This window comes from Nansenia antarctica, assembly GCF_963989245.1.
Source record: "Nansenia antarctica genome assembly, chromosome: 1".
Lineage (NCBI taxonomy): Eukaryota > Metazoa > Chordata > Actinopteri > Argentiniformes > Microstomatidae > Nansenia > Nansenia antarctica.
The window spans coordinates 32185928-32213427 of record NC_137674.1 but is presented as its reverse complement, the minus strand read 5'-3'; the positions used below and the strand labels follow the sequence as shown (position 1 = coordinate 32213427).

General features: G+C 48.7%; 1 protein-coding gene across 1 annotated transcript in view; it reads right to left on the bottom strand.

Moving 5' to 3' along the window:
• LOC308157528 (ryanodine receptor 3) overlaps positions 1-27500 on the bottom strand; it is a gene marked incomplete at both ends in the record, with an annotated part of 155245 nt that overhangs the window by 92549 nt on the left and 35196 nt on the right. The window contains 14 exon segments of the mRNA XM_080531105.1: positions 1529-1647; positions 2237-2332; positions 5774-5909; positions 7323-7503; positions 8809-8930; positions 10164-10328; positions 12126-12282; positions 13581-13655; positions 15479-15572; positions 15836-15935; positions 18191-18303; positions 19104-19182; positions 20082-20156; positions 25314-25418. Coding sequence (XP_080387231.1) covers positions 1529-1647; positions 2237-2332; positions 5774-5909; positions 7323-7503; positions 8809-8930; positions 10164-10328; positions 12126-12282; positions 13581-13655; positions 15479-15572; positions 15836-15935; positions 18191-18303; positions 19104-19182; positions 20082-20156; positions 25314-25418 — 1617 coding nt within the window.

Genomic DNA, 27500 nt, shown 5'->3' with positions numbered 1-27500 from the left:
GAGAGATATGTAATGGAAAAAAGGAGACAGTGAAAGGGAGAGAGAGAGAGAGAATACAGAAAAATAGATAGAGAGAGTGCAAGAGAGAGAGAGAGAAAGAGATTAAAGAAAAAGAGGTAGAGAGAGAGCGAGAGAGAGAAAGAGAGAGAGAGAATCCAGAAAAATAACAAAGAGAGAGAGAGAGAGATAACAAAGAAAGATAGAGAGAGAGAGAGAGAGAAGCGACAAGCGCACCACCACCTCCTCTCTAATCACTGAGTACACAATGCAGTGAAAAGGTCCTCTCTCTCCCCCCTCTCTCAGCCCCCCTGTCCAACTCCCCCCGGCTCAGCCCCCCCCCCCCCCGTCCAACTCCAGGGACACGCAGGCGACAAGCAACAACAACAACAACAACCCACCTCACCATCGCCATGACGACTCTTATCTCCTTCTTCCTCTGTGGAAGAAAGAACGGGAAACCTTTCCTTTTCCCCAAGCGAGGGGCTGAATGCCCTGAAAGCCGTAATGGCCATGGGATGATGCTAATCAGGGGAGAGGAACATATCCAGTAATATCCTTTTGATGCATGTGGGTCCCATCCTGGCTCCCGGGAGGTAAGGGGGGGGGGGGGGGGATTAGATGGGTGAGGGACCCCAGCCAAGGGCAGCAGGCCAGGACCTGGGTTTTATCATCAGGCAGCGCCACTGGCCGCTACGGCCAAACGATGCATCGGCGGTGATTGATGACTGAGGGCGGGTGGCCGGTGGAGGGGGGAGGGGGAGGGGGAGGGGGGGAGGGGGAGATCTTGTTTCAATGTAAACATACCGGCACACAATACCATGAAGCCTACCCTGCAGAAGTCCCTAAATGGGTGCTACACCAGAATACTTAACATCGACAAGAGCGAGCAAATTACCAACAAGCATCTGTATGGGGGGGGGTCACCAAGGATAAGCGGGAGAATGAGACTGGCAGGTGTCTCACTGCCAGAGACACCAGGAGCTGTCAGCCAGCAGACGGGTTCTGTGGGAGCCAACACACGGGCATCAATCACATACTCAAGAAAGATGCAGGAGCGGAAAGTACCGGCGAGCTAGCCAGATGTATGGAAGATCGGGATGACTGGAAGCGCCGAGGAAGACCTAGTAGTACACAATGGGTCTAACGTGTCGCCAAGCAAAGGCCCGGTCCTGTCAGCGGAGCAGTGGGGGGGGGGGGGTGTCTAAAAGGGTGAGGGGCTTGATGTGGTGTTGTGTTACTGTGGTCAAGCAGCTGTAGAAGGAGGAGATACTCGGAGGGTATCACTACATAAAGACACCTTATAAATAATCGTGTTGACTTGCTTCATGTTGAGTGCTTGATACTTGATTTCAAATGCCTTCTTCTTTACTCCAGAGAGAGGGGAGCTTAGGTTGGTCATTCTGTGTGTGTGGTTGTGTGTGTGTGTGTGTGTGTGTGTGTGTGTGTGTGTGTGCAATTGTGCATGTGTGTGTGTGTGTGTGTGTGTGTGTGTGTGTGTGTGTGTGTGTGGCGACGTCCCCCCTCTCACCTTGTGGTTGCGTCCGTGCTTGTAGAGCAGGGAGATGATGGACTTGATGTGTCCTCTCTGGATGATGTTCAGAGCCTCGGGGCTCTCTATCAGGATGCAGTGGAGCACCTCCAGGATGCCTGCATACGCAGCACATCCGTTAGAGGGCCGCAGAGGACGACATGGAGGGAAGACACAAGACACCATTCATCAGAGAGGTCCCCTGGCACGGGGGGGGGGGGGGGGGGGGAGAGGGAGGGGAACAGGACTCATTGGTACTTTAAGTTCATCCAAAACTATCAAGGTCAATACAGCAGGCCTAACGGGGTTTCTAGAACGGACCGTGACTCTGGTCCGTCACTCTGCTTTGAACACACCGTCTGAGTGGTGTAGCTCACTAAGGCGCATGCCACGTAATCGCAGGGTCCCTGGTTGGATTCCGAACAATCCTGCATGTCATCCCTACCCTCTCTCTCACCCATCCTTCCTGTCACCCGCTACTGTCTCTATCCCATTAAAGCCACAAGTCGTAATTTGTAAACGCTAGTCGTAATTCACGTAACTCTTACAGGATGTATATTACGTTTTTGACGTATCTTACGTTAAAACAGGTGGCCAAAGGCTGGTATTACCATCCCCCCCGATTGTATTTCCACATTTGCAGAAATGATCCCCTAGATGGTAATCATCTGGAGAGAGTCCGGGTCGTTTAAACACACAGTCTCCTACCTGAGGAGGACTCCAGTCTCTCCAGCTTGCTGACCAGCCAGTCAAGGTTGTTGGAGAACTGCGTACAGTTGTTCCTGTTCCCTCGGATCAGCGCAGCTAAAGGGACACACACACACATACACACAGACACACACACACACACACACACACATACACACACACACACACACACACACACACAAACACACACACACACAAAGGTCAAAGGTCAAGGCAAGTGGACTCGTTACACCACACCACCTAGTAGAAGGAAGCTTATTGTTCCTGTTTCCTCGGATCAGTGCAGCTAAGAGACACACACACACACACACACACACACACACACACACACACACACACACACAGAGGTCAAAGGTCAAGGCAAGTGGACTCTTTACACCACACCACCTAGTAGAAGGAAGCTTCATCCAATCACTTATCCTTCCACCGAGACGGCAATGGAAGATCCTCTATGACGTAGCGTAGCGAACACACGGGCTGCTGCCAAACCTCTCGTCTTACACAACACAACAAACACTCCAATCTTTCAATGTCACCCAAGATGTCACGACGCACACCTTGAAGCTTCAAAGCTGGCTCCATGCCAAAGGAGGAGGAGTGTCCTTCTTGGAAGGCTCATGCATATTCATGAGGAGGCTGAGTACAGGGGAAGGGAGGGGTCGTGACCCTGGGAGGGGAGGGGACAGGACAGGAGAGGAGAGGAGAGGAGATGGTGTCTGAGGCTGCCAAAAATGACAGGGTCACACCGTGCACAGACACAGACACAGACACAGACATAAGCATGAAGAGGCATCCCAAATCCTTTTAGTGCTGCTGTGTGTGTGGAGCAGGTGTGTGTGTGTGTTTGTGTGTGTGTGTGTGTGTGTGTGTGTGTGTGTGTGTGTGTGTGTGTGGAGGAGGATGTGTGTGCGTGTGTAGAGGGTGCATGTGTCCGTGTGTGTGTGTGTGTGTGTGTGTGTGTGTGTGTGTGTGTGGGCGTGGAGGAGGGTGTGTGTCTCTAAGTGTGTGTGTGTGTGTGTGTTGGAGGCGGGAGGGTGTGTGTGTGTGTGTGGAGGGTGCATGTGTCCGAGTGTCCTTGTGTGTGTATGTGTGTGTATGTGTGTGTGTGTGTGTGTGTCTCTGTGTGTGTGGAGACAATGTGAGAGCAGGGACGTGGTGGGCACACTAATGCTGTCAACGAGGAGAACGTGTGTGTTTGAAACACGCTGTGAAGGGCAGACGGGGGGGGGGGGGGGGGGGTAGGATAGGATACGGGAAGGGGCGGGGGGATACGGCGGGAAAGTGAGACTGGAAGCTGCAGAGAGGAGGATCAGACAGGAAGTCCGTTCACATTCAATGGCGGCTGGGCAGACGAAGGATAAACACTCCCTAGGGGGCCTGATTCCACCACGCCCGTTCAGCTTCGGGCGATGACAGTTATTTTATTTAACCAAGCGTTACCTCAGGTAAGACGGTAAGAGGTGATAGAGTGGCTTCTGTCTTTCCTGTCGAACATAAACATGCTGAGCTACTGTCGCATGGAGGGAAAAGGGGCGGCAAGTAGCCTAGGGGTCAAAGAGGCCAGCCAGATATCGGTAGGTCGTTGGTTCGATCCCCCCCCTAGCCGTCGTGCCCTTGAGCAAGGCACGTAACCCCCTCACTGCTCCAGGGATGCCGAAGATGGCTGACCCTGTGTCTAGAGCTCTGTTCTCCCTGGGGGGAGACGTGTGCACGAATTACATTTGATCTTATCTTATCAAACTTCCTCCCAAATTTTTTTTTCCGTTTTGTGGAGTGAACCCTGCTGAACCCTTGCTGAAACAGCCTTTAGTCTTGAAAGAGAATGGGTATGTTGGCTGTCGTGTCATGTTAGCCTGGCGTGTCCCTATCTGACAGACAGCCAGTGAGCGAGGTATGGAGAGGACAGAGGGACATGGAGAACACGCTGTACTGAGGAGCCACCGTGATGAGAACAGACATCACACTTCATCATGGATATAAAACCCATCTGGTGAGCTGGGGCACTGCATCTTGGTTAGTGTGTGTGTGTGTGTGTGTGTGTGTGTGTGTGTGTGTGTGTGTGTGTGTGTGTGTGTGTGTGTGTCTGTGTGTGTGTGTGTGTGTGCGCGTGTGTGTGTGTGTGTGTGTGTGGATTTGCAGGAGTTGGCAAATAGCAAGGTGGGGAGAGTCCTGCAAGAAATCTGTGTTACTAAGCCTGTGATTTCACATGAACGCAGGAGATGCAAAAGAAAAAATGAATTCTTTGCAACCTGGCCACATAGTGAACACCGCTTAATAAGACTTCACTCAGACAACCGAGATATGATTTACAAAGCATGTAGGGTAATGTAGTACAGGACTGCTACAGATTCCATAGCCTACATGTGCTGCTGATGATGTCACAATAGCAATCAAGCACAGCAGCCAGCCAGCAGCCAATCACTGTTGCTGATTACCAGTGAGGAAATAAAGCATAATTAAAATTGATGATACTGATACATGATAGGAGCATGTTTTACTTTGTTTATTTATGTATGCATTTATTATTCATGTGTGTATTTCTTTGTGGTTGAAACTGCAGTGGTCAATATTGTACAGCTCTGACCAGAGCTCTGACCCACTGCTCTGGTTCTAGTTACGATGTCACAGAACTTGATTGTGATGTCATAGGCGTGTATATATATATATATATATATATAGTAACTATAAAAGCCACAAACAGTGTAGTACCAGACAACCAACCAGACAAGTACCAGACAAAGAAATGCAGTGAGATGGACATTATACAATATCTGAGCTATTTTACACCTTGTCCTCCTTTTCCTCTGGATCCCGACGTATACAACGTTCTGATGAGATCTTTCTTGAAGGAAGAGCTCCGCCACTTCTTGACTCATCACTTCATAGGACCTGGAGCTCAGAACCAGAACCAGGCGCAGGGACAGAGTCTCCAGCTGAAGAGCCCTATAGTCCTTCCTGCTTGTGAGTACATTTCTTAAAGGTCCACTATATATATACTGTATGTCTTGCCACATAGTTAAGCTCATCAGCATTTACTAATTAATTCAGTTTATATAAATTCATTTTATTTGTATTTCACACTCTAGCCTTCAAGTTTCAGCAGACACAGACACTGAATACTGCTACAGTCTCTGCTGCTGGTGAGTACATTTCTTAAAGGCCCAAATGATCATAGTCTTTACATGGAAAGCTGCTATACACAACGACCACTAGTTGGTCGTCTTTTAAATTAGCCTGCCCCCTACACAGAAAAACTACAGCTTGAGCTAGCTTTAGCTTTAGCTAGCTTTATACTAGCTTATCCTGATGTGATTTTGAAAATGTAAGCATACTGGGGGGTAGAACGCACATATCTAGGAAAAGTCATGAAAGGAGGGTCCTAAAATTTGATCAGAGTGCATGCGTGCGTGAGTCCATGCGTGCGTGAGTGCATGAGTGTGTGAGTGTGTGTGTGTGTATGTGTGTGTGTCTCTCATACCCAGCAGTTCATACAGCAGGTTGAGGATGTGTGTGTGTGTGTGTGTGTGTGTGTCTCACCCAGCAGCTCATACAGCAGGTTGAGGATGTCCTTCCAGGCTGTTCCGGCCTCCCCCCCGCCACACTCCCCGAAGTGGGCCGCGCTGTTGTACACGTTGAGCCGGTCGATGCAGTTGGACACCAGCGTCAGCATGCCCTGGGGGACCACAGGGACACGCCCGTTAACACTACGACAGCCGCCCCTATTTCACCTACTCTTAGCACCTCCTCAGGGGTCAAATGACCATAGTCTTTAGAATTGGAAGCTGCTACTTACACACAAAGACCACTAGTTGGCACCTCTTGTAAAGTAGCCTGCCTCCTATACACATTTTGAAAATGTAAGGATACTGGGTGGTAGAACGCACATATCTAGGAAAAGTCATGAACGGAGGGTCCTGAAATTTGATCGAGTGCAAAGGTATACATTTTCTTTTACTCACAGGGTCAAATGACCACACCCTTGGCTGTTCTAGTGTTAACTCTGACGACATCATCATCAGGCACCCCCACATTTCTCCCTGCTTCCTCGACTCTCATTGGCTGCGTTCGTAAAAAGAAATCGCTCTGGAAATCTAATCAGCACTCATGGAACGCCTCTCGTCCAATCGAACGACTTGGCCCCTTTATGACGTCGATCCCAGCGTGCGCTCCGGCGCTCTCAGAGCGAATTCTTTTCAAGGCGACCGTTGAATGTGCTGATGCCATGGTGATTAATCCCGGGAGACTAACACTGATCCTGATAGGGTAATAGGAGGACAGGGCAGGGAGGAAATGTCAGGTGATTTATAACTTCAGGAGAAGCCGTATGTCAGCTGTCAACGTTGAGAAATTGACCTTATTACTGTAATGCACGACAAAGAGGGATGGAGAGGAGCAATTTTCGGGATATTAATAAAATGTTCGAAAAGAGAGGGCTGCGATACATTAATTATTAAAGCTTTCCAGGAGCAGTCTGTCTGGAAAGAGATGCCAAAAAACTGCCTGGTGCATTCTCACGTCATTTATGTAAACATGACATGAACATTTCCACACAGCTATTTACCGTAACAATCAGTTACAGTTATCTGCGTACTGCTCGAGGGCATGAGTGAATGAAAACAATGGTGATTAAACAACGTAGCAGACGGTTTTTTTCACATTTGAGTTCAGGAGAGTATTTCGACGTGCAGTGTTTGACATACTAGGAAAAGCGAAGGGAGGCAGCTGGCATTTTATAATTGATGAGAGCAATTTTTGGACTTCGGGTTCCCAAGGCTCCCACTGCATTGTTATCAGGCGCAGAAAAACTCATAACCTAAAACTCATAACTGCTGAGACTTCAAAAAGCAAAGCCTCCAAAAATCCTGCACAATGTGCCGTTGAAAAAACACAGAAGAAGAAAGAAAAAAAAATCGATTGATTTAGACTTTAAAAAAGACTGTGTCTTGGCAACACTGCGCTCTCCTTGTTTTTTTGCAATGACCACTTACTAAAATTGCCTTAATCACAATTAAAACTCCTGACTGAGGACTTTTATTGTCTCGAGTTTGCCAAACCGCCCCTCACAGCAGACAGGATCACGACTCACTTCCTGTTTGAAGAGGTTCTGGCGGTTCTTGAGCGAGCGCAGTTTGATCTGCTTCTCCTCGTGCTCCAGCTCGGCGTCGGGGAGCTGGAAGTAGGTGATGAGGTCGTTGAGGGTCTGCAGGACCTCCTCGATGGGCAGGGCCACGCACGCACGGTTCTTTCCTCCCAGACAATCCAGGTCTCTGATTGGGTGAAAAAAAGCAGGGGCAAGGCAACACAACACAAGGAGACTGGCTTAGCTCTGACATACAGGTATCACACACACAGTACGCTCATTCGGAGAAGTCGATTTTTTTAAACTTTGTGAGCTTAGAATTATAAGGTTCTATCTCCGTTTAGGGTAGTTCAGAGATATTAAGCGTCAAAGTTTTTACATTCCATTATGTTTTGTGAGATGGAACCTTTGTGTTTTATGAATTACTAACTCAAACATTTCAACATTAAAAAAATAACAGGCATTAATAAACACCTAATGGATCAGATTATGTAAAAAACTAAATTTTGGCAAAAATGGAGATAGAACCTTAGAATTCTAACGTCACGACATTCCAAATCAAAGGATCATAGAACAGAATCGACTAAAAAAGATGACTTCCATGTCCTTTGGCATAACCCCCAACATCCTGACTATAACCTCAAGCACACCATAATCGAATCACATTATTGACGGCTTCCTTTCGAAGTCTATACATTAAACCCTGATCCTCGTGAGGTTTGATATCGACGCCTGGCTCACACACAGGTACAGGAACAGGCAGCATATAATCCCAACTGTCATTAGAATACTCGGGAGGTGGGGGGGGGGGGGGGGGGGGGGACCGCCTGCCGTACAGAACCCATTTTATGCCTTCAGGTTTAATCACGCTGAAATGTTTATTTCTGTGTGTGTGAGCTAAGAATAGCGCCTGCCCCTGTCACCAGGGGCCGGGGGAGGGTGGGAGGCTTGGGGGAGGCTGGGGGGAGGCTGGGTACAGCTCACAGGGGGCGGTCTGGAGGTCTGGAGCGAGCAGACAGCCAGCCGTGTGTGACTGACCGTTGACCGCCTCGGTGGGCCAGTTTGACGGAAGCAGACGAGGACGACGGATTTTATCTGTTACCTTTTTTCATGAGCGGCCATGTGTGGCGCGGGGGGGGGGGGGGGGGGGCGGGGGCCTGAGACATTTACTGTTGTGTATGGTCACGGATGAATGGAAACATTGAGCTGCAACACAGACCACTGGCCACACACACACACTGGCCACACACACACACACTACACACACAGCCCCAGAGCTCACAGGCCATAGGCTAACCGCTAACAACAACAACAACAACCCTCCTTTTGTGTAGCCATGCAAAGCCTATAGGCCTGGTTGAGCAGACAGACAGCGTTGTACACAACATCGTACGCACGGTCAGTGAGGTGAGCTGTTTGGGAGAGGACCCTAGGAGGGAGGGATGAACGGGGGGTGGGGGGGAGGGGGGGGGGTGTTAGTGTCGTTTCTAACCGGATGAAGTGGCTGAAGAGGCGTGTAGTGTTGCGGATGATGCGAGCGGCGCGAGACTCCTCGTGCTGACAGCGCTGCAGGGTCAGACCGTCATCCATGTGGCCCTCGGAGTGGAGGCAGGCCTGGAGGGAGGGAGGGAGGGAGGGAGGGAGGGAGGGGGGGGTGAGGGGGAGGGAGAGAGGGAGAGGGAAAAGAGAGGGGGGGCGTGAGAGAGAGGGAGGGAGAAAGGGAGAGAGAGGGGGAAAGAGAGAGATGGAGAGAGAGGGAAAGGGAGAGAGAGAGGGGGTGAGAGAGAGAGAGGGAGGGAGAGAGGGGGATGGTGAGAGTGAGGGAGAGAGAGAGGGAGGGAAAGGGAGAGAGAGAGAGACAGAGAAAAACAGAAAAAGTGTCGGGGGGGGAGAGAGAGAGAGAGGGAAGGGGGGAGAGGATGAAGACACATGGGACTGTACTGTACCACACTGGAGATTATCTCTGGAGATATTAACCGACAGGAAGGCAGGAGAGATAGAGGAGAGGAGAGATAGAGGAGAGGAGAGATAGAGGAAGGGACGGAAAAGAGATCTGACAGGAGACACGTCGGGACATTAGCCGTGACGAACATGGCGGGAGTGTAACCCAGGTGGTGATACCACAGGCTAAGCTGACTGTGCTCATCTGTCTGGGTGTGTGTGTATGTGTGTGTGTATGTGTGGGAGGAGGGGAGGCTGTCACACACACAAGTCATTCATTAGTCTGGAACCAAAGGGTTACACTTTAATTCAGACAGAAGTGAGACGCAGGGTGACATATTTACCTCATATTTACCTATCAACCCGATCAGCGAGAAAGCAATTATCTGCTCTGAGGAATCTCCTCATTTCCCTAATCTCGTTACTTTAGACGCATCGTGCAGTGATTTCCATATCATCATGTGATTACACCGTGACTGGGCTAATTTAAAAATGAAGACTGTTAGTGTTAGTTCATGGCTGTACTAAAACGTTCAATAATAACAATAAAAATACAATCTCATATTACTACACATATATACATATATACGCCTGCATTGCATTCACACAGACACACACACACACACACAACCCCCCCCCGTCCCCATCTGACCCTATTCCCCCCTACCCTTTTTCTTTCATTTCAAAATCTTTACTTTTATTTCTGTCACTATGTCTCTCAATGTTTTTGTTGATCGGTAATTTTTGCTTTGTGCGTCTTGCTTTGAACCACATTCATAGACCATACGTGTACAGCTGGAAGTAGTAGACAAAATATGACCTGATTGTACAAGTTGCTGAAACTGAAATAAAAACTAAGTTAAAAAATCAATTAAATACAATCTGTTGTTGTCGGTCTGTCCTCACCCGTCTCTTCAGAGGACCCAGGCGGGACGATTTTACATCAGGCGCCTGGTAGGACAGCCATAGGCCCGTGGCCACATGCATGACGAAGCAGATTGAGTCCCCGTACTTAATCTCTGCCACGCCCATGCCCTCTATGTCCCGCTTTGGGCTGGACTCCAGCTTCTCCTGAAGAGAGAGAGAGGGGAGGGGAGGGGAGGGGGGGGGGGGTTGGAGATATGAAGATATCACACAGTCTATTAGAGCACAAACTGCAGATACGTAAGACACAGTTTATTAGAGCAGACACGCACACACGTACGCACACACACGCCTGGTAGAGTCACAAACACACGCACACGCACACGCACACACACACACACACACACACACACACACACCTGGTAGAGTCACAAACACACACACCCACACACACACACACACACACACGCAGATATACTATCTTTCTCTTGTCCCTCGTGAGACCTTTCAGCATCTGCTGGAGGAATTGGCAGTCTCCAGGAATAAGAACAACACACAGGCTCCACGTGTACACAGGTTTCTTCAGACGCCTGGGTTAATTATGTTCAGCAGGAGGTGTTGAGGGACTCTGATCTAAAGAAGCAATTTAAAAGATGCTGACAGATCTGGACGGGGCTGGTCAAGGACTGAAGGGTGAGATGACCTCCTTCTATAATATGACTCATAATTACACACACCGGAGTGGCAGGCTAATAGAGAGAGACATGGAGAGAGAGAGAGAGGGGGGGGGGGGAAGAGAGAGGGGGGGGGAGAGAGAGGGAAAGAGAGAGATAGACGATGAGAGACTGAAAGAGAGGGAGGGAGAGAGAGAGAGAGAGGGAGAGAGAGAGAGAGAGAGAGAGAGAGAGGGAGAGAGAGAGAGAGATATCGAGAGAGGGAGAGAGATCGAGAGAGAGAGATATCAAGAGAGGGAGAGACAGAGAGAGAGAGAGGGAGAGAGATCGAGAGAGAGAGAATACATCACTGAGCTGCAGTGACAGCAGAGCGTGTCCAGAGGCGACCTCTCGTGAATCCCAATCAGAGCCCATGTCTTTTCATCCCCAATTAAGATCAGAGATATGTGAAGAGTACTATAATACAGCTTCATATTCCTGTGATGAATGACTAGATAGATGCTGGGTGTCATGCTATTGATCCACAGAGGAGGAGAGCTCTAATTGGCACCACAATCACACAAGCCACATGTGAAAGCACCATTATCCAAGAATAGACGAAAACGGTCTAGATTGGAGCTGTGAAGTCCATCCGTTCATAGGCCTGAACTTCAGAGCTGAATTAACCTTTATGGGATTGCGTTGATGGACCCAATAACTCATCTCCATTGTCCTTGAAAGGACTGAGTTTGAGGAGAGTGGCCGATATATAAAGATTCATGTCTTTTTTTGTGTGTGTGATATCTGGTTTCTAGTTTAATGGAGTTGACACTTTAATAGAGGTCAACTCTGACGAGAGAGTGTGTGTGTGTGTGTGTGTCTGTCTGTCATGTGTGTGTGTGTGTGTGTGTGTGTGTGCGTCTGTGTGTGTGTGTTTGTGTGTATATATGTATATGTGTGTGTCTGTCTGTCTGTGTGTGTGTGTGTGTGTGTGTGTGTGTGTGTGTGTGTGTGTGTGTGTGTGTGCGTCTGTGTGTGTGTGTGTGTTTGTGTGTATATATGTATGTGTGTGTGTCTGTCTGTCTGTGTGTGTGTGTGTGTGTGTGTGTGTGTGTGTGTGTGTGTGCTCCTCCTGACCTTGGAGACCCTGAAGCAGAAGGCGGTGGCGGCAGTGTGTGTGTGTGTCTCTGAGTGTGTGTGTGTGTGTGTGTGTGTGTGTGTGTGTGCGTCCTGACCTTGGAGACCCTGAAGCACAAGGCGGTGGCGGCGGTGTGTGTGTGTGTGTGTGTGTGTGTGTGTGTGTCTGTGTGTGTGTGTGTGTGTGTGTGTGTGTGTGTGTGTGCGTCCTGACCTTGGAGAGCCTGAAGCAGAATGCCGTGGCGGCGGTGTCGGCCCTCTCGCGGTCCAGCAGCACCACGCCCCGCTCCTCCGCCAGCGCCAGGTAGTGACCCGTGGTCAGGTGACGCAGGCGGAAGGGCTGACCCCAGCGGATGTGGCTCCCGCTCCAGCTACACACACACACACACACACACACACACACACACACACACACAGACACAGACAGAGACGCACAGAGACACACACACACAGAGAGACACACACAGACAGACAGAGACGCACAGAGATACACAGACAGACAGACAGACAGACACGGGCACAGACACATACACACAGACAGAGACAGACAGACACGCACACACACACACGCACACACACACACACACACACACACACACAGACAGACAAACACAGACAGACACACACACACACACAGACACAGACAGACAGACACGCACACACACACACACACACACATACACAGACACAGACAGACAGACACACACACACACACACACACACACACACACAGACACACACCGAGACACACAGAGACACACAGAGACACACCGAGACACACAGAGACACACAGAGACACACAGAGACACACAGAGACACACACAGACAAGTTTAACGACAACTTGCTCTGCCATCAAAGCCTAATATCTTCTAATTAGATCACGCAGACATGATGAACAAGCCGCTAGCTGTTAATGAGCTGACATGCCTTGTGCATACAAAATCACAAAATAGCTTGAAACATTTCACTAATGATGTACTTAAGATCTATCCGCGTTAACAGGACATGCCCTGTTGTTCAAGATCAAAAACAAAATAGGTCATAACAGCCGATCAAAGATGGCCGACAAATTCCAAATCTGAAAGAGTTATTACTGTTATTATACCCCTGGGAGCATCTACAAAGCTTTCTGAGACATCAGAGAGAGGTAGAGCAGCACGGAAGGAGGGAGAGAGAGAGAGTGGGTGAGAGAGAGAGAGAGAGAGTGGGTGAGAGAGAGAGAGTGAGTGTGTGTGAGAGAGAGAGTGGGTGAGAGAGAGAGTGAGTGTGTGTGTGAGAGAGAGAGAGAGAGTGAGTGAGTGAGAGAGAGAGAGAGTGAGAGAGAGAGAGAAAGAGAGTGAGTGAGAGAGTGAGAGAGAGTGAGTGAGAGAGAGAGAGTGTGAGTGAGAGAGAGTGAGAGAGAGAGAGAGTGAGTGAGAATGTGTGAGTGAGTGAGTGAGTGAGTGAGTGAGTGAGAGTGAGAGAGAGAAGCTCTGATGTCTCATGTCGTGGTCTCAGCGGGAGAGGGGGAACAGGAGAGAGAGATGAAAGAGAGAAAGAGAGAGAGAGAGAGGGAAAAGCTCTGATGTCTCCTGTTGCAGTCTCAGAGGGAAAGGGGGGGGAGAGAGAGAGAGAGAGAGAGAGATAGAGAGAGATGAAAGAGAGTGTAGGGCGGAGAGCTGTACTCACCTGATCCGCAGTGGCTCCAGCCTCCAGAGAGACCTGGCCTTGGCGCCTGCCTTCCCCGTCTCGTAGTTGACTATCCTGGGGGACACACGAAGAGGAGACGCCGCTATAACTCGTAACCACCTCCGTGTTTCAACCGCTCTCCAAGGTCGTCCTTTTATGACTTAGCAGAACGACGACTCAGTCTGCCTCCATCCCTCATGGTGTCAGGGTGATATTAGCTCAAAGGGATGGAAGACTCAGCCCTGTAGCTGAACCGTGTTACCGTGCCAACAAGGCTGTGAGAAACATCCTTCACCGGACACACACACACACACACACGCCTCGACGAACACCACCACACAACAACACTGTCTATCACTGATACGGTGTGACTGGCGCGGGAGATAAAGGACATCTTTCATAGTGCTCCGAAGACAGTTTGAAGTATATTTGAGGGATCCGGCCCTCGTGAAAGATTGTGGAGGTCTTCAAACAAACAGTTCCCTTCTCCTGTAACGTTGCAAGGACGGAGACTAGACCGGGAGCGGAGACGAAAGAGATAACCTATCTTTAATCTGTGATGTTTTTGACTCCCCCTTGCTCCCCCCCCATCCCCCGACCCCCCCACCACCACCACCGCCCCCCCATCAACGTTAGTTTTATCCGGAAATTGTATCCGAAGGCAACTACTACCTCTACCCAACGACCTTGCTGCTAACCCCTCCCCCACCCCCCGGCCAGCCTTGCCCACCCAAGGAGCTGGTGCTGGTGCCAGGTCTGGCACCCCATGCTAAAAATAGACTGTGTGTGTGCAGGTGTGTGTATGCGCATGTGCGTGTGTGTACATGTGCAGGTGTGTGTGTGTGCACATGTGCAGGTATGTGTGCGTGTGTGTGTGTCTCAAACCAAGGGTCCCCTGACGTCTCCGCCGCCCGGCCGTGTTTCTACTGGGTTACTACGGTTACGGCAGCGGCTGCCTGCCTCGACCCACTTCAGGCCCCGTGTGCCATTTTCCCTCCGCTGCCCGCCTCCTCCCACCCTCCCAGGGACCGCGCTGCATGTCTATAGATAGACACCAGGGCGGCCATGTTCCCCTGCTCCTCCGAGGCTGCGGCGGCGTAGCGCGGTAGTAACACCACCCAGGGAGGCCCTCGGGGAAGTCGAAACAGAGTTGTCTGAGGGGGAGCTAAGAGAGCTAAGAGGGAGCCGGTAAGCAAGTCTTGTTTGGTTCTTTTTGAGGATATTTTAAAGGCCCACAGCATTCGTCATGTTGACTTTTTTTTTTGCGGATGATGACATGACATCTCGGTGCCGCGCGATGTTGTTGCCATTTACAGTAGGTCAAAGTGTGAGTATTTTTGGGGAGATACATTACATTTTCTTAGCTCCTCCTGAAACGATTTCTCATGTGCTGTGGGAAGTATGACATTTCGTACAGCCAGAGAGTGTGACGTGACTAGCCTGTTTCTAAAGTTAGCGCCCAGAGTCGAATACAACCCCTCCGAACTTCCTTCACTGGCTCTTTTTAGCGAGTGAGTCAAACAACCTTTCTAAAAACATTTTCATTGAGAACCGCTCATGGCTATATCTGACTATAACAGCTCTGTGAATGACTAATGTCGCCATCTGTTCTTTGAGTGTTATTTTTCTTCTAGAAAAGCCAGGAAGGCTTGGCGTGGGGGCCTTTGACAACCAGACGTTAGGGGTGTCTGGGTGGCGTAGTTCACTAAGGCTCGTCATGCCACGTAATCGCGTGCCACGTAATCGGGTTCATGGTTTGAGTCTGGCCTCCTCTCTCTCACCTATCCTTCCTGTCAATCTCTACTGTCTCTATTCCAATAAAGCAGAAATGCTGTAGAAACAACTATGTTACAGTACACCCTCCAGAGTGATTCTAGCTCCAGTATCGTAGGTCTCACCTCTGCTGCTCGTCACTCTGGTCAGACCCCGGGATGGTCAGAACCTCATCATGACCATGGAACAGCCTCATCACATGACCCCCCAGGAGGTACCCTATTGGAGGAGGATGAACAGCATGAATCTAACTGAGACACAACATAACATGACAAAATTGGGGCGATGGGGGAAATATCAACACAACAGTTACCCCAGTTAAAAGAAATACATTCTGATGTTAAGTCTGGTAATAGCCAATGGGAGCAAGGCCTGGCTAATAATGGACCAATGGGAGTGAAGCCTGGCTAATAATGGACCAATGGGAGCGCGGCCTGGCTAATAATGGACCAATGGGAGCGCGGCCTGGGTGATGGACCCACCCTCCTCCTTGTTGCTGCCGGAGCAGGTGGGATGGACGTTCCACAGAGTCTGCATGAAGGAGGCGTCCACCTGGATGTTGCCATTGGAGATGGACAGGTGCTGGAGAACACAGAGAGATGTCACACACCACATTTACATTTACACACACATCACCAGCCTGTACCAGTCCTGCAGGGGAAACTAAATAGTAGTTTGTACAGTAACATGACCCACACACACACACACACCACACACACCACACACACCACACACACCACCAGCCTGTACCAGTCCTGTAGGGGAAACTAAATAGTCGTTTTGATCCACGGCGCTGTGCCAGGCCACAACTCCCAGGTTGGAGGATGGAGGAGAGGAACATGTGCTAATAAGAGTTCTGGCGCAGCAGTGGGTTGGTTCTGACTTCAGGAGCTGGATCAGCTGGGATCAGAGGCTGGCACTAGATGCAGAGCATTGAGCTCAGGGGTTGTCTCGGGGTTGCCAGAATCTTGAGGGCTGTGAGTGACTGAGTGATAGAGTAAGTCTGTGTGTGTGTGTGTGTGTGTGTATGTGTGTGATCTGGCGTCTGTGTGTGTTTCCATGTGCCTGCATGCTTATGAATGTGTGTGTCTGCCAGCTAATAGCTGAGTAAAGCTAGCTAGCCCGTGAATGTGTATGTGTGTGTGTGTGTGTGTGTGTGTGTGTGTGTGTGTGTGTGTGTGTGTGTGTGTGTGTGTGTGTGTGTGTGTGCTGGCGTCCGTGTGTGCCTGCATGCTTGTGCCTGCATGCTTACGAATGTGTGTGTGTCTGCCAGACCCTGTCAACACACAACAGACCCTGTCATCAACACACACCACATATCAGCAGCAGTGGGGACTCATTGGGAGAGCGTTGTTCAACGTTGTCTGTCTGTCTGTCTGTCTGTCTGTCTGTCTGTCTGTCTCCCTCCCTCCCTCCCTCCCTCCAGGGGTGCTGTAGGCCTGGTTAGAGCCAGTGTCATGTGGGACTCCTAGGACATGTCATGGGAGCCATAAACACATGGGGACCTCTTCATGACCAATAGGGCCTGAGGAGGAGGAGGAGGAGGAGGAAGAAGAGGAGGAGGAGGAAGAGGAAGAGGAGAAGGAGAAGGAAGAGGAGGAAGAGGAGGAGGAGGAGAAGGAGAAGGAGGAGGAAAAGGAAGAGGAGAAGGAGGAGGAGGAAGAGGAGGAGGAGAAGGAGGAGGAGGAGGAGGAGGAGGAGGAGGAGGAGGAGGAGGAGGAGGAAGGGGGGAGAGGGGACCACCAGGCTGTAGCGCACAGGGCTCTTTGCAGATTAGCGACAGGGCGCAAACTTAACACTGTCATATCAAACACAATTCTACCACAACCACTGAAATGAGGATCTTCACTGAAGGCAGTCCAGGGTCTGCAGTGAGATAGGAAAACAGACTCGAGACATTTGGAGGAACTACTGTTACAGCTAACAGGATTACAGTAATCTGAAATGTGGTCAGCTCAGCCGGAGAGAAGAGAGACAGACAGAGAGAGAGAGAGAGAGAGAGAGAGAGAGAGAGAGAGAGAGAGAGAGAGAGAGAGAGAGAGAGAAGGAGAGAGAGAGAGACAGAGAGGAGGCAGAGTCAGTATTCAGTTCAGGCCTTGTCGGACAGTGCTGCTCTCTCCGCCACAGCTGTGCCAGTGTCCTGCAGCCCTCCCCCAGGCCTCCCATAGGCCTCCCCCACCCCTCCACCAGCCCTCCCCGGAGCACTCCGCAGCCACACCAGGATGTGATGCGTTCCCTGGGTCAGTGAGCTGTGTGGGAGTGCAGCGGAGGCAGACAGCTCCGCTAGAGCAGAGAGCTATCTATCTATCTATCTATCTATCAGCAGAGAGCTAGCAGAGCACAGCTGAGGGAACACGCTTCCTGATTCAGACCCTGTGGACTACATATCCCTACTACAGGAACTCTTCCTCTCTCAGGATGTACACGTCACATAAAATGTCTAGTGTGAACGACATAGTGTATGCTGTATACGAGACCAGTCTCTGAGCAGTTGGCACCATAATGTGTTGTGGGAATTTCTTTTACATTTAACTGATTTAGTGCCGAAGGTGAATACAGTCAATCGAACTAAGGGTGATCAAACTATTGTTGCTAGGTAAAACACCACATAAAACACTCTAGGGTGAGTGTTCCAGAACTCTATGGCAGTTGGTGATTTGAAAGATAATGTGACAGCTGCTGGGGTAGAAGTTATTTTTCAGTTTTTATATATACATATTCTGAAAGGATAGATTGTAAGCTTTCAAATTATGTGTCATACAAAAAAGTTGAAGAATATATGCGTATTTGAACGTTGATACACCTCAAATCAACTAACAGAGATTAACTGAACTCACGAGGTATCGCTCTGAGGAGACGCTGACGAGGATGAGGTCGTCTCCGATGCGGACCTTCTCTCCCTCGGACCTCTGCTTGGAGGCAGGATGGATGGTCCACCAACAGGCCTCACCTGCAGGAGGACAGACGGAGGTAGAGAGAGAGGGAACGACTGGTGGTGGTGGTGGTGCCACCTGCCTGTCTGCCTAATTACAACTCACTGACCTATATACAGTAAACACACACCACTGAGACGCAAGATGTGAAGGAGTCGCAAGTGGATACTGTGACAAAGTCACACATGTTGTACACACGCGGACTGGCACACAATGGGGACAAATACACACACAAAACGCACGCGCACACGCATATATACACGCACACACACGCACACACACACACACACGCGCACATGCACACACACACACACTACTGAGAGAGCACACCACATACATACCACTCATACTGATGTAAACCCAAATATATGCCAATACACACTTCAACGTGAAAGCACCATAGCAACAAGCCTTCCTACTCGTCTCCAAGAGCATGTCAATCTTTTGCATCGTTATGAAATAATAAATAATGCAAATGAGTACTGGGGCCAAACACGGTAAAAAAAACTGCACGTAATTACATCGATTTAGAAATCTTATTAGGGAAACCAGCTCCAAACCAAAGCACACTTCCAAAACACTCATTTCAGTTCATTCTACTCAGGATGTTCTCAGGGAGCTTCAAAAGAGAAAACAACATTTTTGGAGGGAACACTGAAATGAACACTGCGGCAGACCAAATGATAAAAAAAAATGTCCCTCGGGGGAACAGAATGCATGTAGGCTAGAGAGAAAAGGAGGAGGCGGAGGAGGAGGAGAAGGAGGAGGAGGAGGAGGAAAGGATTGATGGAGAGAAATGGAGAGTTTTTTTTTTTACCTGTTGAATCCTCCTGCAGCCCCACATCAAAGGACAGCTTGTCTGTCTGGGACCTTGATGTCTTCAGACAGGTGAGATACTGCAGCGCACAAAAACAACACATCCAGACACATCAACAGCCCGTAAACAGCTGTTTAAAAGCCTCACTTACAGTCAACGACTCACAGTAAACACCGCAGACCTTGTCTAACGCTCCTTGACACTAATGTGTGTAAAAATGTGATACAGGTGTGATACAGTTGTGATACAGGAGTGCTCAAATTCAATTGCGATTGTCATCCATGAGTGAGTGAGAGCTGAGTCCTGGGGGTTTTTAGTTATGGGAGCACTGGTCTGCTATGGGAGCACTGGTCTGCTATGGAAGCACTGGTCTGTAGCTATGGGAGCACTGGTATGCTATGAGAGCACTGGTCTGTGGCTATGGGAGCACTCGTCTGTATGGGAGTACTGGTCTGCTATGGGAGCACTGGTCTGCTATGGGAGCACTGGTCTGCTATGGGAGCACTGGTCTGCTATGGGAGTACTGGTCTGTAGCTATGGGAGCACTGGTCTGTAGCTATGGGAGCACTGGTCTGTAGCTATGGGAGCACTGGTCTGTAGCTATGGGAGCACTGGTCTGTAGCTACGGGAGCACTGGTCTGTGGCTATGGGAGCACTGGTCTGCTATGGGAGCACTGGTATGTGGCTATGGGAGCACTGGTCTGCGTGTTCTCACTGTAGGAGTCAATATATATTTATCAAAGTATAAGATAGATAGCATCAGCCTAGCATCAACAGCTACAAACATACAGTACTTGTTCACTCATTCATCCTCAAGTATCCGCAAACCAAGAAGAAGAAGCAGTCGACTACCGTGAGTCACCCAATACAAGATCAAAATGAAGTGAACGTTGAGTTAAAAGTGAACTGTAGTCATGAATCGTGCTCGGTGATAGAATACGGCCTGACAGACAGGAAGGAAAGGCCCGGAACACTCACCATGGCGCTGAAGGAGTGCCTCAGCAGGATGGCGTGTCCGTACAGCAGGGTCCGGTGTCCGCCCCCCTGAGCCGCCTGCGGAGAGAACACACACACGACCAATCACACACCGGGAGGACGACGCTTTCACACGCCATTTTCAGATGCCATTTTCTCTCTCTTTCTCTTTCTCTTTCTCTCTCTCTCTCTCTCTCTCTCTTTCTCTTTCTCCATCTGCATCCATCTGCACCAGGGAGGGAAAAGGAAGAGTTCCCTTTCCGGCGCAAAATGATGACCTCATACAGGAGGGCCGCCAAGAAGGGAGGAGCCGTCCTGATGACGCGCCTTCCTGTCCTCTCTCACCTCTTGACCGTTCCTGTCCACACGACACCGAAAGGCATGCAACGGGGTCATGTCAGAGGACACACACACACGCCACCACCACCTCGCTCCCGTTATCCACAGAGGAATTAGGGCTCGACGCTCTAACTGCTATAGCCTGGGGGATGGAGGGGGGGGGGGGGGGAGAGGGGGGGTGGATGAGCGCTCTCTGCCTCTAATGTAGCGTTGGACATTAGAGAGAGCTACAGCAGAGAAACAGGGACGGGGGCGGGGGGGGGGGGGGTTCCACTGCTCTGGGTGGGTTAGGTAGGAGATGCAGAGAGAGGAGGGTGGTGTGTTACTGTAAGAGTAAGGTGAGATATAACATAACAGCTTTTTGGGAAAAAATCAGCTTGCAAACCTGCGCCTTCGTTCTGCAGGCAACCAGCGCTACTCACCTTCCTTATGAGCCTCTGGGACAGCGGTGGACAAGAGTGACGACAAGACAAGACAGAGTGACATTAACTGAGGAGATAATGAGTCTTAGATAATGCTAGAAGCTTCTATGCTTCTATGCTTTCTGAGAGTTGGTGACTCAGATCCTGTTCGATGACATGTAGCCTAGAGAGTATCCAGCTGTGTTTAACGCTTAAGGTGTTTGAAGAGGTGTTTGTGAGGTGCGTTTGGCGTGTGGCCCGTGTGTCTTAGATTAAACATTCGGTTCTGTTGGATGCGCTGCTTTCATTGTTGCTTGTTTGCTATAAGACAATAGTCTCTGGTTACAGCGCAGTCGCCATGGATTATGGCGCCATACTGCAGCCCTGCGAGAATGCTCTGGGCTGAGAGAGAGAGAGAGAGAGAGAGAGAGAGAGAGAGAGAGAGAGAGAGAGAGAGAGAGAGAGAGAGAGAGAGAAAGGGATAGAGAGAAAGAGAGAGGGGGAGAGAGAAAGAGAAAGAAAGAGAGAGCAAGAGTGAAAGAGAGAGAGAGAGGGGGGGGGTAGAGAGAAAGAGAAAGAAAGAGAGAGCAAGAGAGAGAGAAGGAAAGAGAGAGAGAGACAGAGAAAGAAAGAAAGAAAAAGAGCTTAATGCGTAGGGGCATATCAAGCTGCCATCCCCCTCTGTCACAGCCTGAGAGAAGAAACCAGCTCTGAACCACATAAACTCATCCTCAACTCCACCACATCCACACAACATGTTTATATATTCCTGCCTGTGAGTCTCTGTTCTACTGGACCAAAAGGATGAGGCTGTTTGATGAAACCGGAGGGAGAACACCCTATCTAGGCCCCCGGCTGTTCCCCAGAGCCGACAGGCAGACATCCATTGACGGAGTGTGACCTTTAATGGGGAGCGGCCTCCCCCGTGGTGGCCCACCCGCACCCAGCGGAGGTTGGGGGGACGGCAGTGGGGGTTGTCTCTGCGGGGATGTGGGGGTGGGGGTGTGGGGGGCAGTGCGGCAGGCTAGCACTTGGAGGTGATGGCACTGAAATATCACTGCACATGACATGCCGCTCCTGTCTACCAGAGGTCAGATCCATCTCCGGGGTCAATGTTTGACCCTTGACCCCCAGGTCAGTGTCAACATCGTGATGAAATCTGAAGTTCATCGGAGCAATATTTTTGGACATGGGGAAACAGAGCTAAATGATGATTGGCAGTTGACTTTTTAAAAACGATTTCATCAGTGAGTTGGGTGTTAGCAAGAACACATTCCAAAAATAAAAAATTAAATCATTACAATTAAATAATATTCCCCACTTGTCAAGAGAGAGCAGCTGCTGCTAGCTACAAAGCCCTGCCATCTGTACATCTATAACCCAATATCCTCCGCAACAGAATATCGATTCAAGAATTGTGACAATCTGAACAACCGTGGTGTTTGTTCCAATGACATTTGGGAGCAGGCACGGAGAGACGGGGAGTAAAGTGTTATTGACAAATATGAGGACAGAGAAAACACAGAGAAGCAGCACGATGTTCAAATACAAAATGTCCACGTCTCTCAAAGTCCCCGTAGCAACCATTAGACAGATGCGGAGGGGGGGGGGGGGGAGTAAATTAAGAGAGAGTAAATCAGAGAATGACTAATTAAATTAAAAGACCACAAAAACCTAGAACAAGTCTGGTTAGTTTATGATGTAAGAGAGAGCGGTGAGGTTGGCACCTAAAAAGCAACAGCAATAGTTTACCGCAAGCAAGCAGTTACTCCCCACAATGCCTGTGAGCTTTTGAGAGCACGTTGGCTCTCGTGAGTGTCCTGTCTGCCTGTGCTTTGCATCATCTCTCGCCAGAAATCTTTTCAGCTTTTTCCAACTTTCCAACAGCCGTGGTGGAACCAATGAGCCTTGCTTTGCTCCTCCCCAGCCAATGGGGGTCCAGTATGGTCGCCAAGTCTATTAATCTTTGAACAGAGCTTAATGATTATGAGGCTCAGCAACTCCGGAATTATAGAAATTCTAACGATCATTAGCAGTCTGGCAAGAGAATGACGAGTTGGCTTAAGCAGCAAAAGACCGGCAGACAGGCTAGCATTCGCTTCAAATACATCATAAATAAATGTTAAAAGTTGTTTTTCAAATCCCTCATGTTTGAATATAGTTAATAGCAAAAAGTTTCCAGCACGAGGAATTCTTATATAAAGCACGGGAGCACTCTTATATAAATGAAGTCTTAGTCTAGCAGAAAGGGAAAAAAAGTGTGATATTGTGTAAACACATCTAGTATAAAGCCGCTAAGGGAAGAATTAGGATTGACACTGATCTGACGTTAATCCAGAATTCGTGAAGCATTCCTTCTTAATTAATTAATTAATTTTGCCATTTAGCAGACGCTTTTATCCAAAGCGACTTACAATTACGAATTACAGGGACATTTCTTCAGCTGAGAAAAGTGAAGAGAACTAGTTGAGTGAGACCCAAGTATGGGAAGCTTGCACTGAAATCTATTTGTCTTTATCACGTTCATAGCTAAGTGCTTTGACACAATCCCACTCATTTGTCCCTGCTAAATAAATCAATAGTTCAGTCATTAGTCATTTCAACAGCATACGGTAAACTTCAGTATTTGGATAAAACAAAACACACACACTGACGCTGCTTTCAGTTTAAGAATGGGTCTGTTTTAGTTTTTAACAGGTTATGCGATTTGTGCCTCAGAATAAGAACAATAAATTCTGATTCTGATTCTGAGACACAAACTGTTTAAGGCAGAGACACTAAAGGATTGTGGGAGAGTGAACTGCTGGCGAGACTCAATGCCCATGCACTAGAGAGGCGAGGGGGGGGTTGGGGGTGGAGTGAACGGTGAACATACCCATCGGTCCGGACCACGAGCCTTAACAGGTAAGGGAATGGAAACATGATATACAGAAACATACACATGGAAGCATTGTACACAGCTGTTACAGCTGAGCAATGGAACAGAAGAAACCAAAATGAAATGATGTGAAAATTAATTCTGCAATGAAATAATCAGCATTGAACAGAGACAATCAAGGTGAAAGAAATCATCTGAAATCCATTAGCAATTACTGTAGACAAATTAGTGAACATAAGTCCCCGAAACAGTGTGTGTGTGTATGTGTGTGTCTGGGGGGGGGGGGGTAATGAATGATCTAGTCATTAGATGTACTGGCTCTCTCTCTCTCTCTCTACTGACATTATAAACCTGTATAACTTGAATTAATGAACTCTGAAAAACAACATACCGGTACTGTACCGTACCGCATCTACGAATGAACTATGCTAAGCTACAGTCAAACCAGATGCTAATCCCCGATTCGCTGAAAAGCAGAGAGACGCTAACAAGTTAATGATCACAAGACGTGACGCATTAGGACTGCTGGCTTTTCTGAGGCTCTCTGAAAGGCTGGATGTGGTTGGGGGGGGGGGGGGGGGAGAGGCTTGTATTGGCTGTTGTTACTGGGGGGGGAGGTGAGTTCTTCCAAACAGACACATTAAGACTGTGGAAATATTCATGTTTTTGTATTTGACTGGCTGTTCAGAAGAGATAAGACGTGTTTTTGACTACACATTGACAGATGGAATGGTTTAACAATGGCCATATGGAGGTCTGCTCTGTGTGTTGTGTTCAGCTTTCAGAACATTGCCCCCGAGGAAGTGTATTTACGGTGCATCCTGTGCAGTCCGCGTTCTGGCTCGGTTTGCCGGGACTTGTTTAGCCTTCTGTGTGTAGCTACAATGCAGTTATGGATGATGAACAAGCTTTAGCTTTTTCCTTTCAGCCGTAGTATTATTCCAATGGGCGAAAAAGCGAGAAAAGCGAGAAAAGCTGCAGTAATGCAATGCTGTTCCCCTCTTTCTGACTTCTCTTCCACTTCCATCCCTATTTATATTCATGGGGGTTCAGACTCAGAGCAGTCAGGGCCCCCAGACCACAGAAATTGACCAATTATCCCACGCTAAACTGTCTGAAAGAACAGAAAAGGTTAATACAACTATGGCCAATCCTTTCATCATCACAATAGACAGCCTTTTTCAGTCTTCTTTAATGCTGAACTCCTAAAATTACTGTATGTAATAAGTGAACTGTGGTGTGTGTGTGGGGGGGGGGCTGTGTGTGAGTGTGTGTGTGAGTGTGTGTGCGTGTATGCATGCGTACGTGTATGCGTGTGTGCCTGCGTGTGTGTGGCTCTATGTCTGTGTGTGTGTGTGTCTATGTCTGTGTGTGTGTGTGTGTCTCTATGTCTGTGTGTGTGTGTGTGTGTGTGTGTGTGTGTGTGTGTGTGTGTGTGTGTGTGTCTATGTCTGTGTGTGTGTGTCTGAGTGTGTGTGTGTGTGTGTGTGTGTGTGTGTGTGTGTGTGTGTGTCTCTATGTGTCACTATGTCTGTGTGTGTGTGTGTGTGTGTGTGTGTGTGTGTGTGTGTGTGTGTGTGTGTGTGTGTGTGTGTGGGACAGTAGGATAGAACTCACCGGCTCGCTGTTGTGGCCCGTCTTAGCCAGCATCTCCTGCAGGGCCCGCACAGACAGAGACTGCTCCAGCACAAAGTCACAGATACACAGGTCTGGAGGGACATACTGCAGGAGAGGGAGGGGGGAGACGGAGGGGGGGGAAGAGGGAGGGAGAGGGGGGGGGGAATTGGGGTTAGGACTGCAGACAGTGGGGACCTTTTGCTACTCATAATAAATGGGTTTAAAATCATAGGGTTTGAATAAGGTATTTTGAGCTGAACACAATTAAGTCAATTAACATTCCTCTCCACTCCACGTAATACGCATACTGAGCCACATCACTAGATAGATAGATAGATAGATCGATAGATAGATAGATAGATAGATAGATAGATAGATAGAAAAAAGTCAATATATGTGCGAAGACTATCAAATACAGTTAAGTTATATGTACATTATGATATGTACAGACCAAGGGCAATGGATATCAACATGATATGTACAGTTATAGAAATACAAGATATATGTACGGTATGAAATGTGCAACTTCCTCACCTTTACGGTGAAAGTGAGTGGAAGACAGATTAAAATTCACACTAAGAGCCTGGTGGGATATAACCTCTAAGAGAGAATTTTAAATTGAAAACGGCTGGAGATAGATTTGATTAAAAAACAAAAACAACTATTGTTCTCATAAGAGGCTTGGTGTGGTCCCCTACACAGATGTGTCTCCAACAACCATGACCAATAACCATAATATCCTTCACAAACGCCAGTGATTGATTGCACTTGAAAAACAATCTAGATAATTGTATAGTAGCACATTCTGTGGATTGCAAAGTATGAGAAATGTAATAACACAGATGTCTTTAGATGAATGTTCCCTGCCTGTGTCCACCCCACATAATTACATCAATGTTGTTTGATGGGAAAAGAACCTTCAGTCATTCATCTCATAGTTGGTGCTCCTTAAACAATGAAAATAAAATGGAAAAATAAAATAAAAATCCCTTCTCTCCTCTCCTCTCCCGTCCCCTCCACTTCTTCTTTTCTCCTTCCTCCCCTCTCCTCCCCTCTCCTCCCTCCCCTGCCCTCTCCTCCCCTCCACTTCCACTCCACTCCACTCCCTCCCCTCCACTCCACTCCACTCTCCTCCCCTCGCCCCCTCTGAGAGGGAGCAGTGTTGGTAATGTTTCATTTTCAGTGGATAATCTGTCTCTATGTTAAGTAGAGGTCCCCATGAGAACCTTATCTGTCATCTGTCCCAACATCTCCCCTCTCTGTTTCTCTCTCTTTTCTCTCTATCTTTCTCTTTTCTCCATATCTGTCCCCGGCCGTCCATCCGTCCCCCTCTCTCTCTCCGTCCCCCTCTCTCTCTCTCTCTGTCCCCCTCTCCCTCTCCCTCTCCCTCTCCCCTCTCCCTCTCCCTCTCTCTCTCTCTCTCCCTCTCTCTCTCTCTCTCTCTCTCTCTCTCTCTCTCTCTCTCTCTCTCTCTCTCTCTCTCTCTCTCTCTCTCTCTCTCTCTCTCTCCCTCTCTCTCTCCCTCTCCCTCTCTCTCCCTCTCCCAGCTTACAGTATCTGTTCCTGAACCCCTAAACTGAGGTTTAGAAGAATGTGAGCACCTGACCATAACATGATTAGCTCTGAGCTCATATGATGAGAAGTAAAGCCTCTGTCTCATCCCCATACAGGACAGAACCGGGCTGACAGAATGAGGCAGGAAGGGGAAATAGGGACCTGCAAGATAAATGACCAAAACTCCCCAAAAAAACCCTGGCCTCCTTTTCATGTACAGTAGAAAGATGCAAACTTTTCCTAAACTGGTTCACATTCTTACAGGTAAAATCTAAAATTATCTTTCAGTCCCGACCCATTTACCACCTCGCCTGTCTGCTCCAGCGCCCTTCTACACTCAGGTACACACACACAGGGTTCCCACACCTTCTGAGACATCAAATTCAAGCACCTTTCAAGGACTTTCAAGACTCAATTCCCTAAAATTCAAGGACCCAATACGGATCTAGATGAGAATGTATTATATTAAAAAGAGAGGCTTGAATGTGTGAACATTAGATGGTCTCTTGCCTTCTCTACCACAGCACAGCAAAACAATATATTGTGAAATATGTGTAAAGTTAAGCAATACAGAGACGTATTTACTAGTTGACGAATTTCATTTAAAAAAATAATAATTGAAAGAGAGAGAGA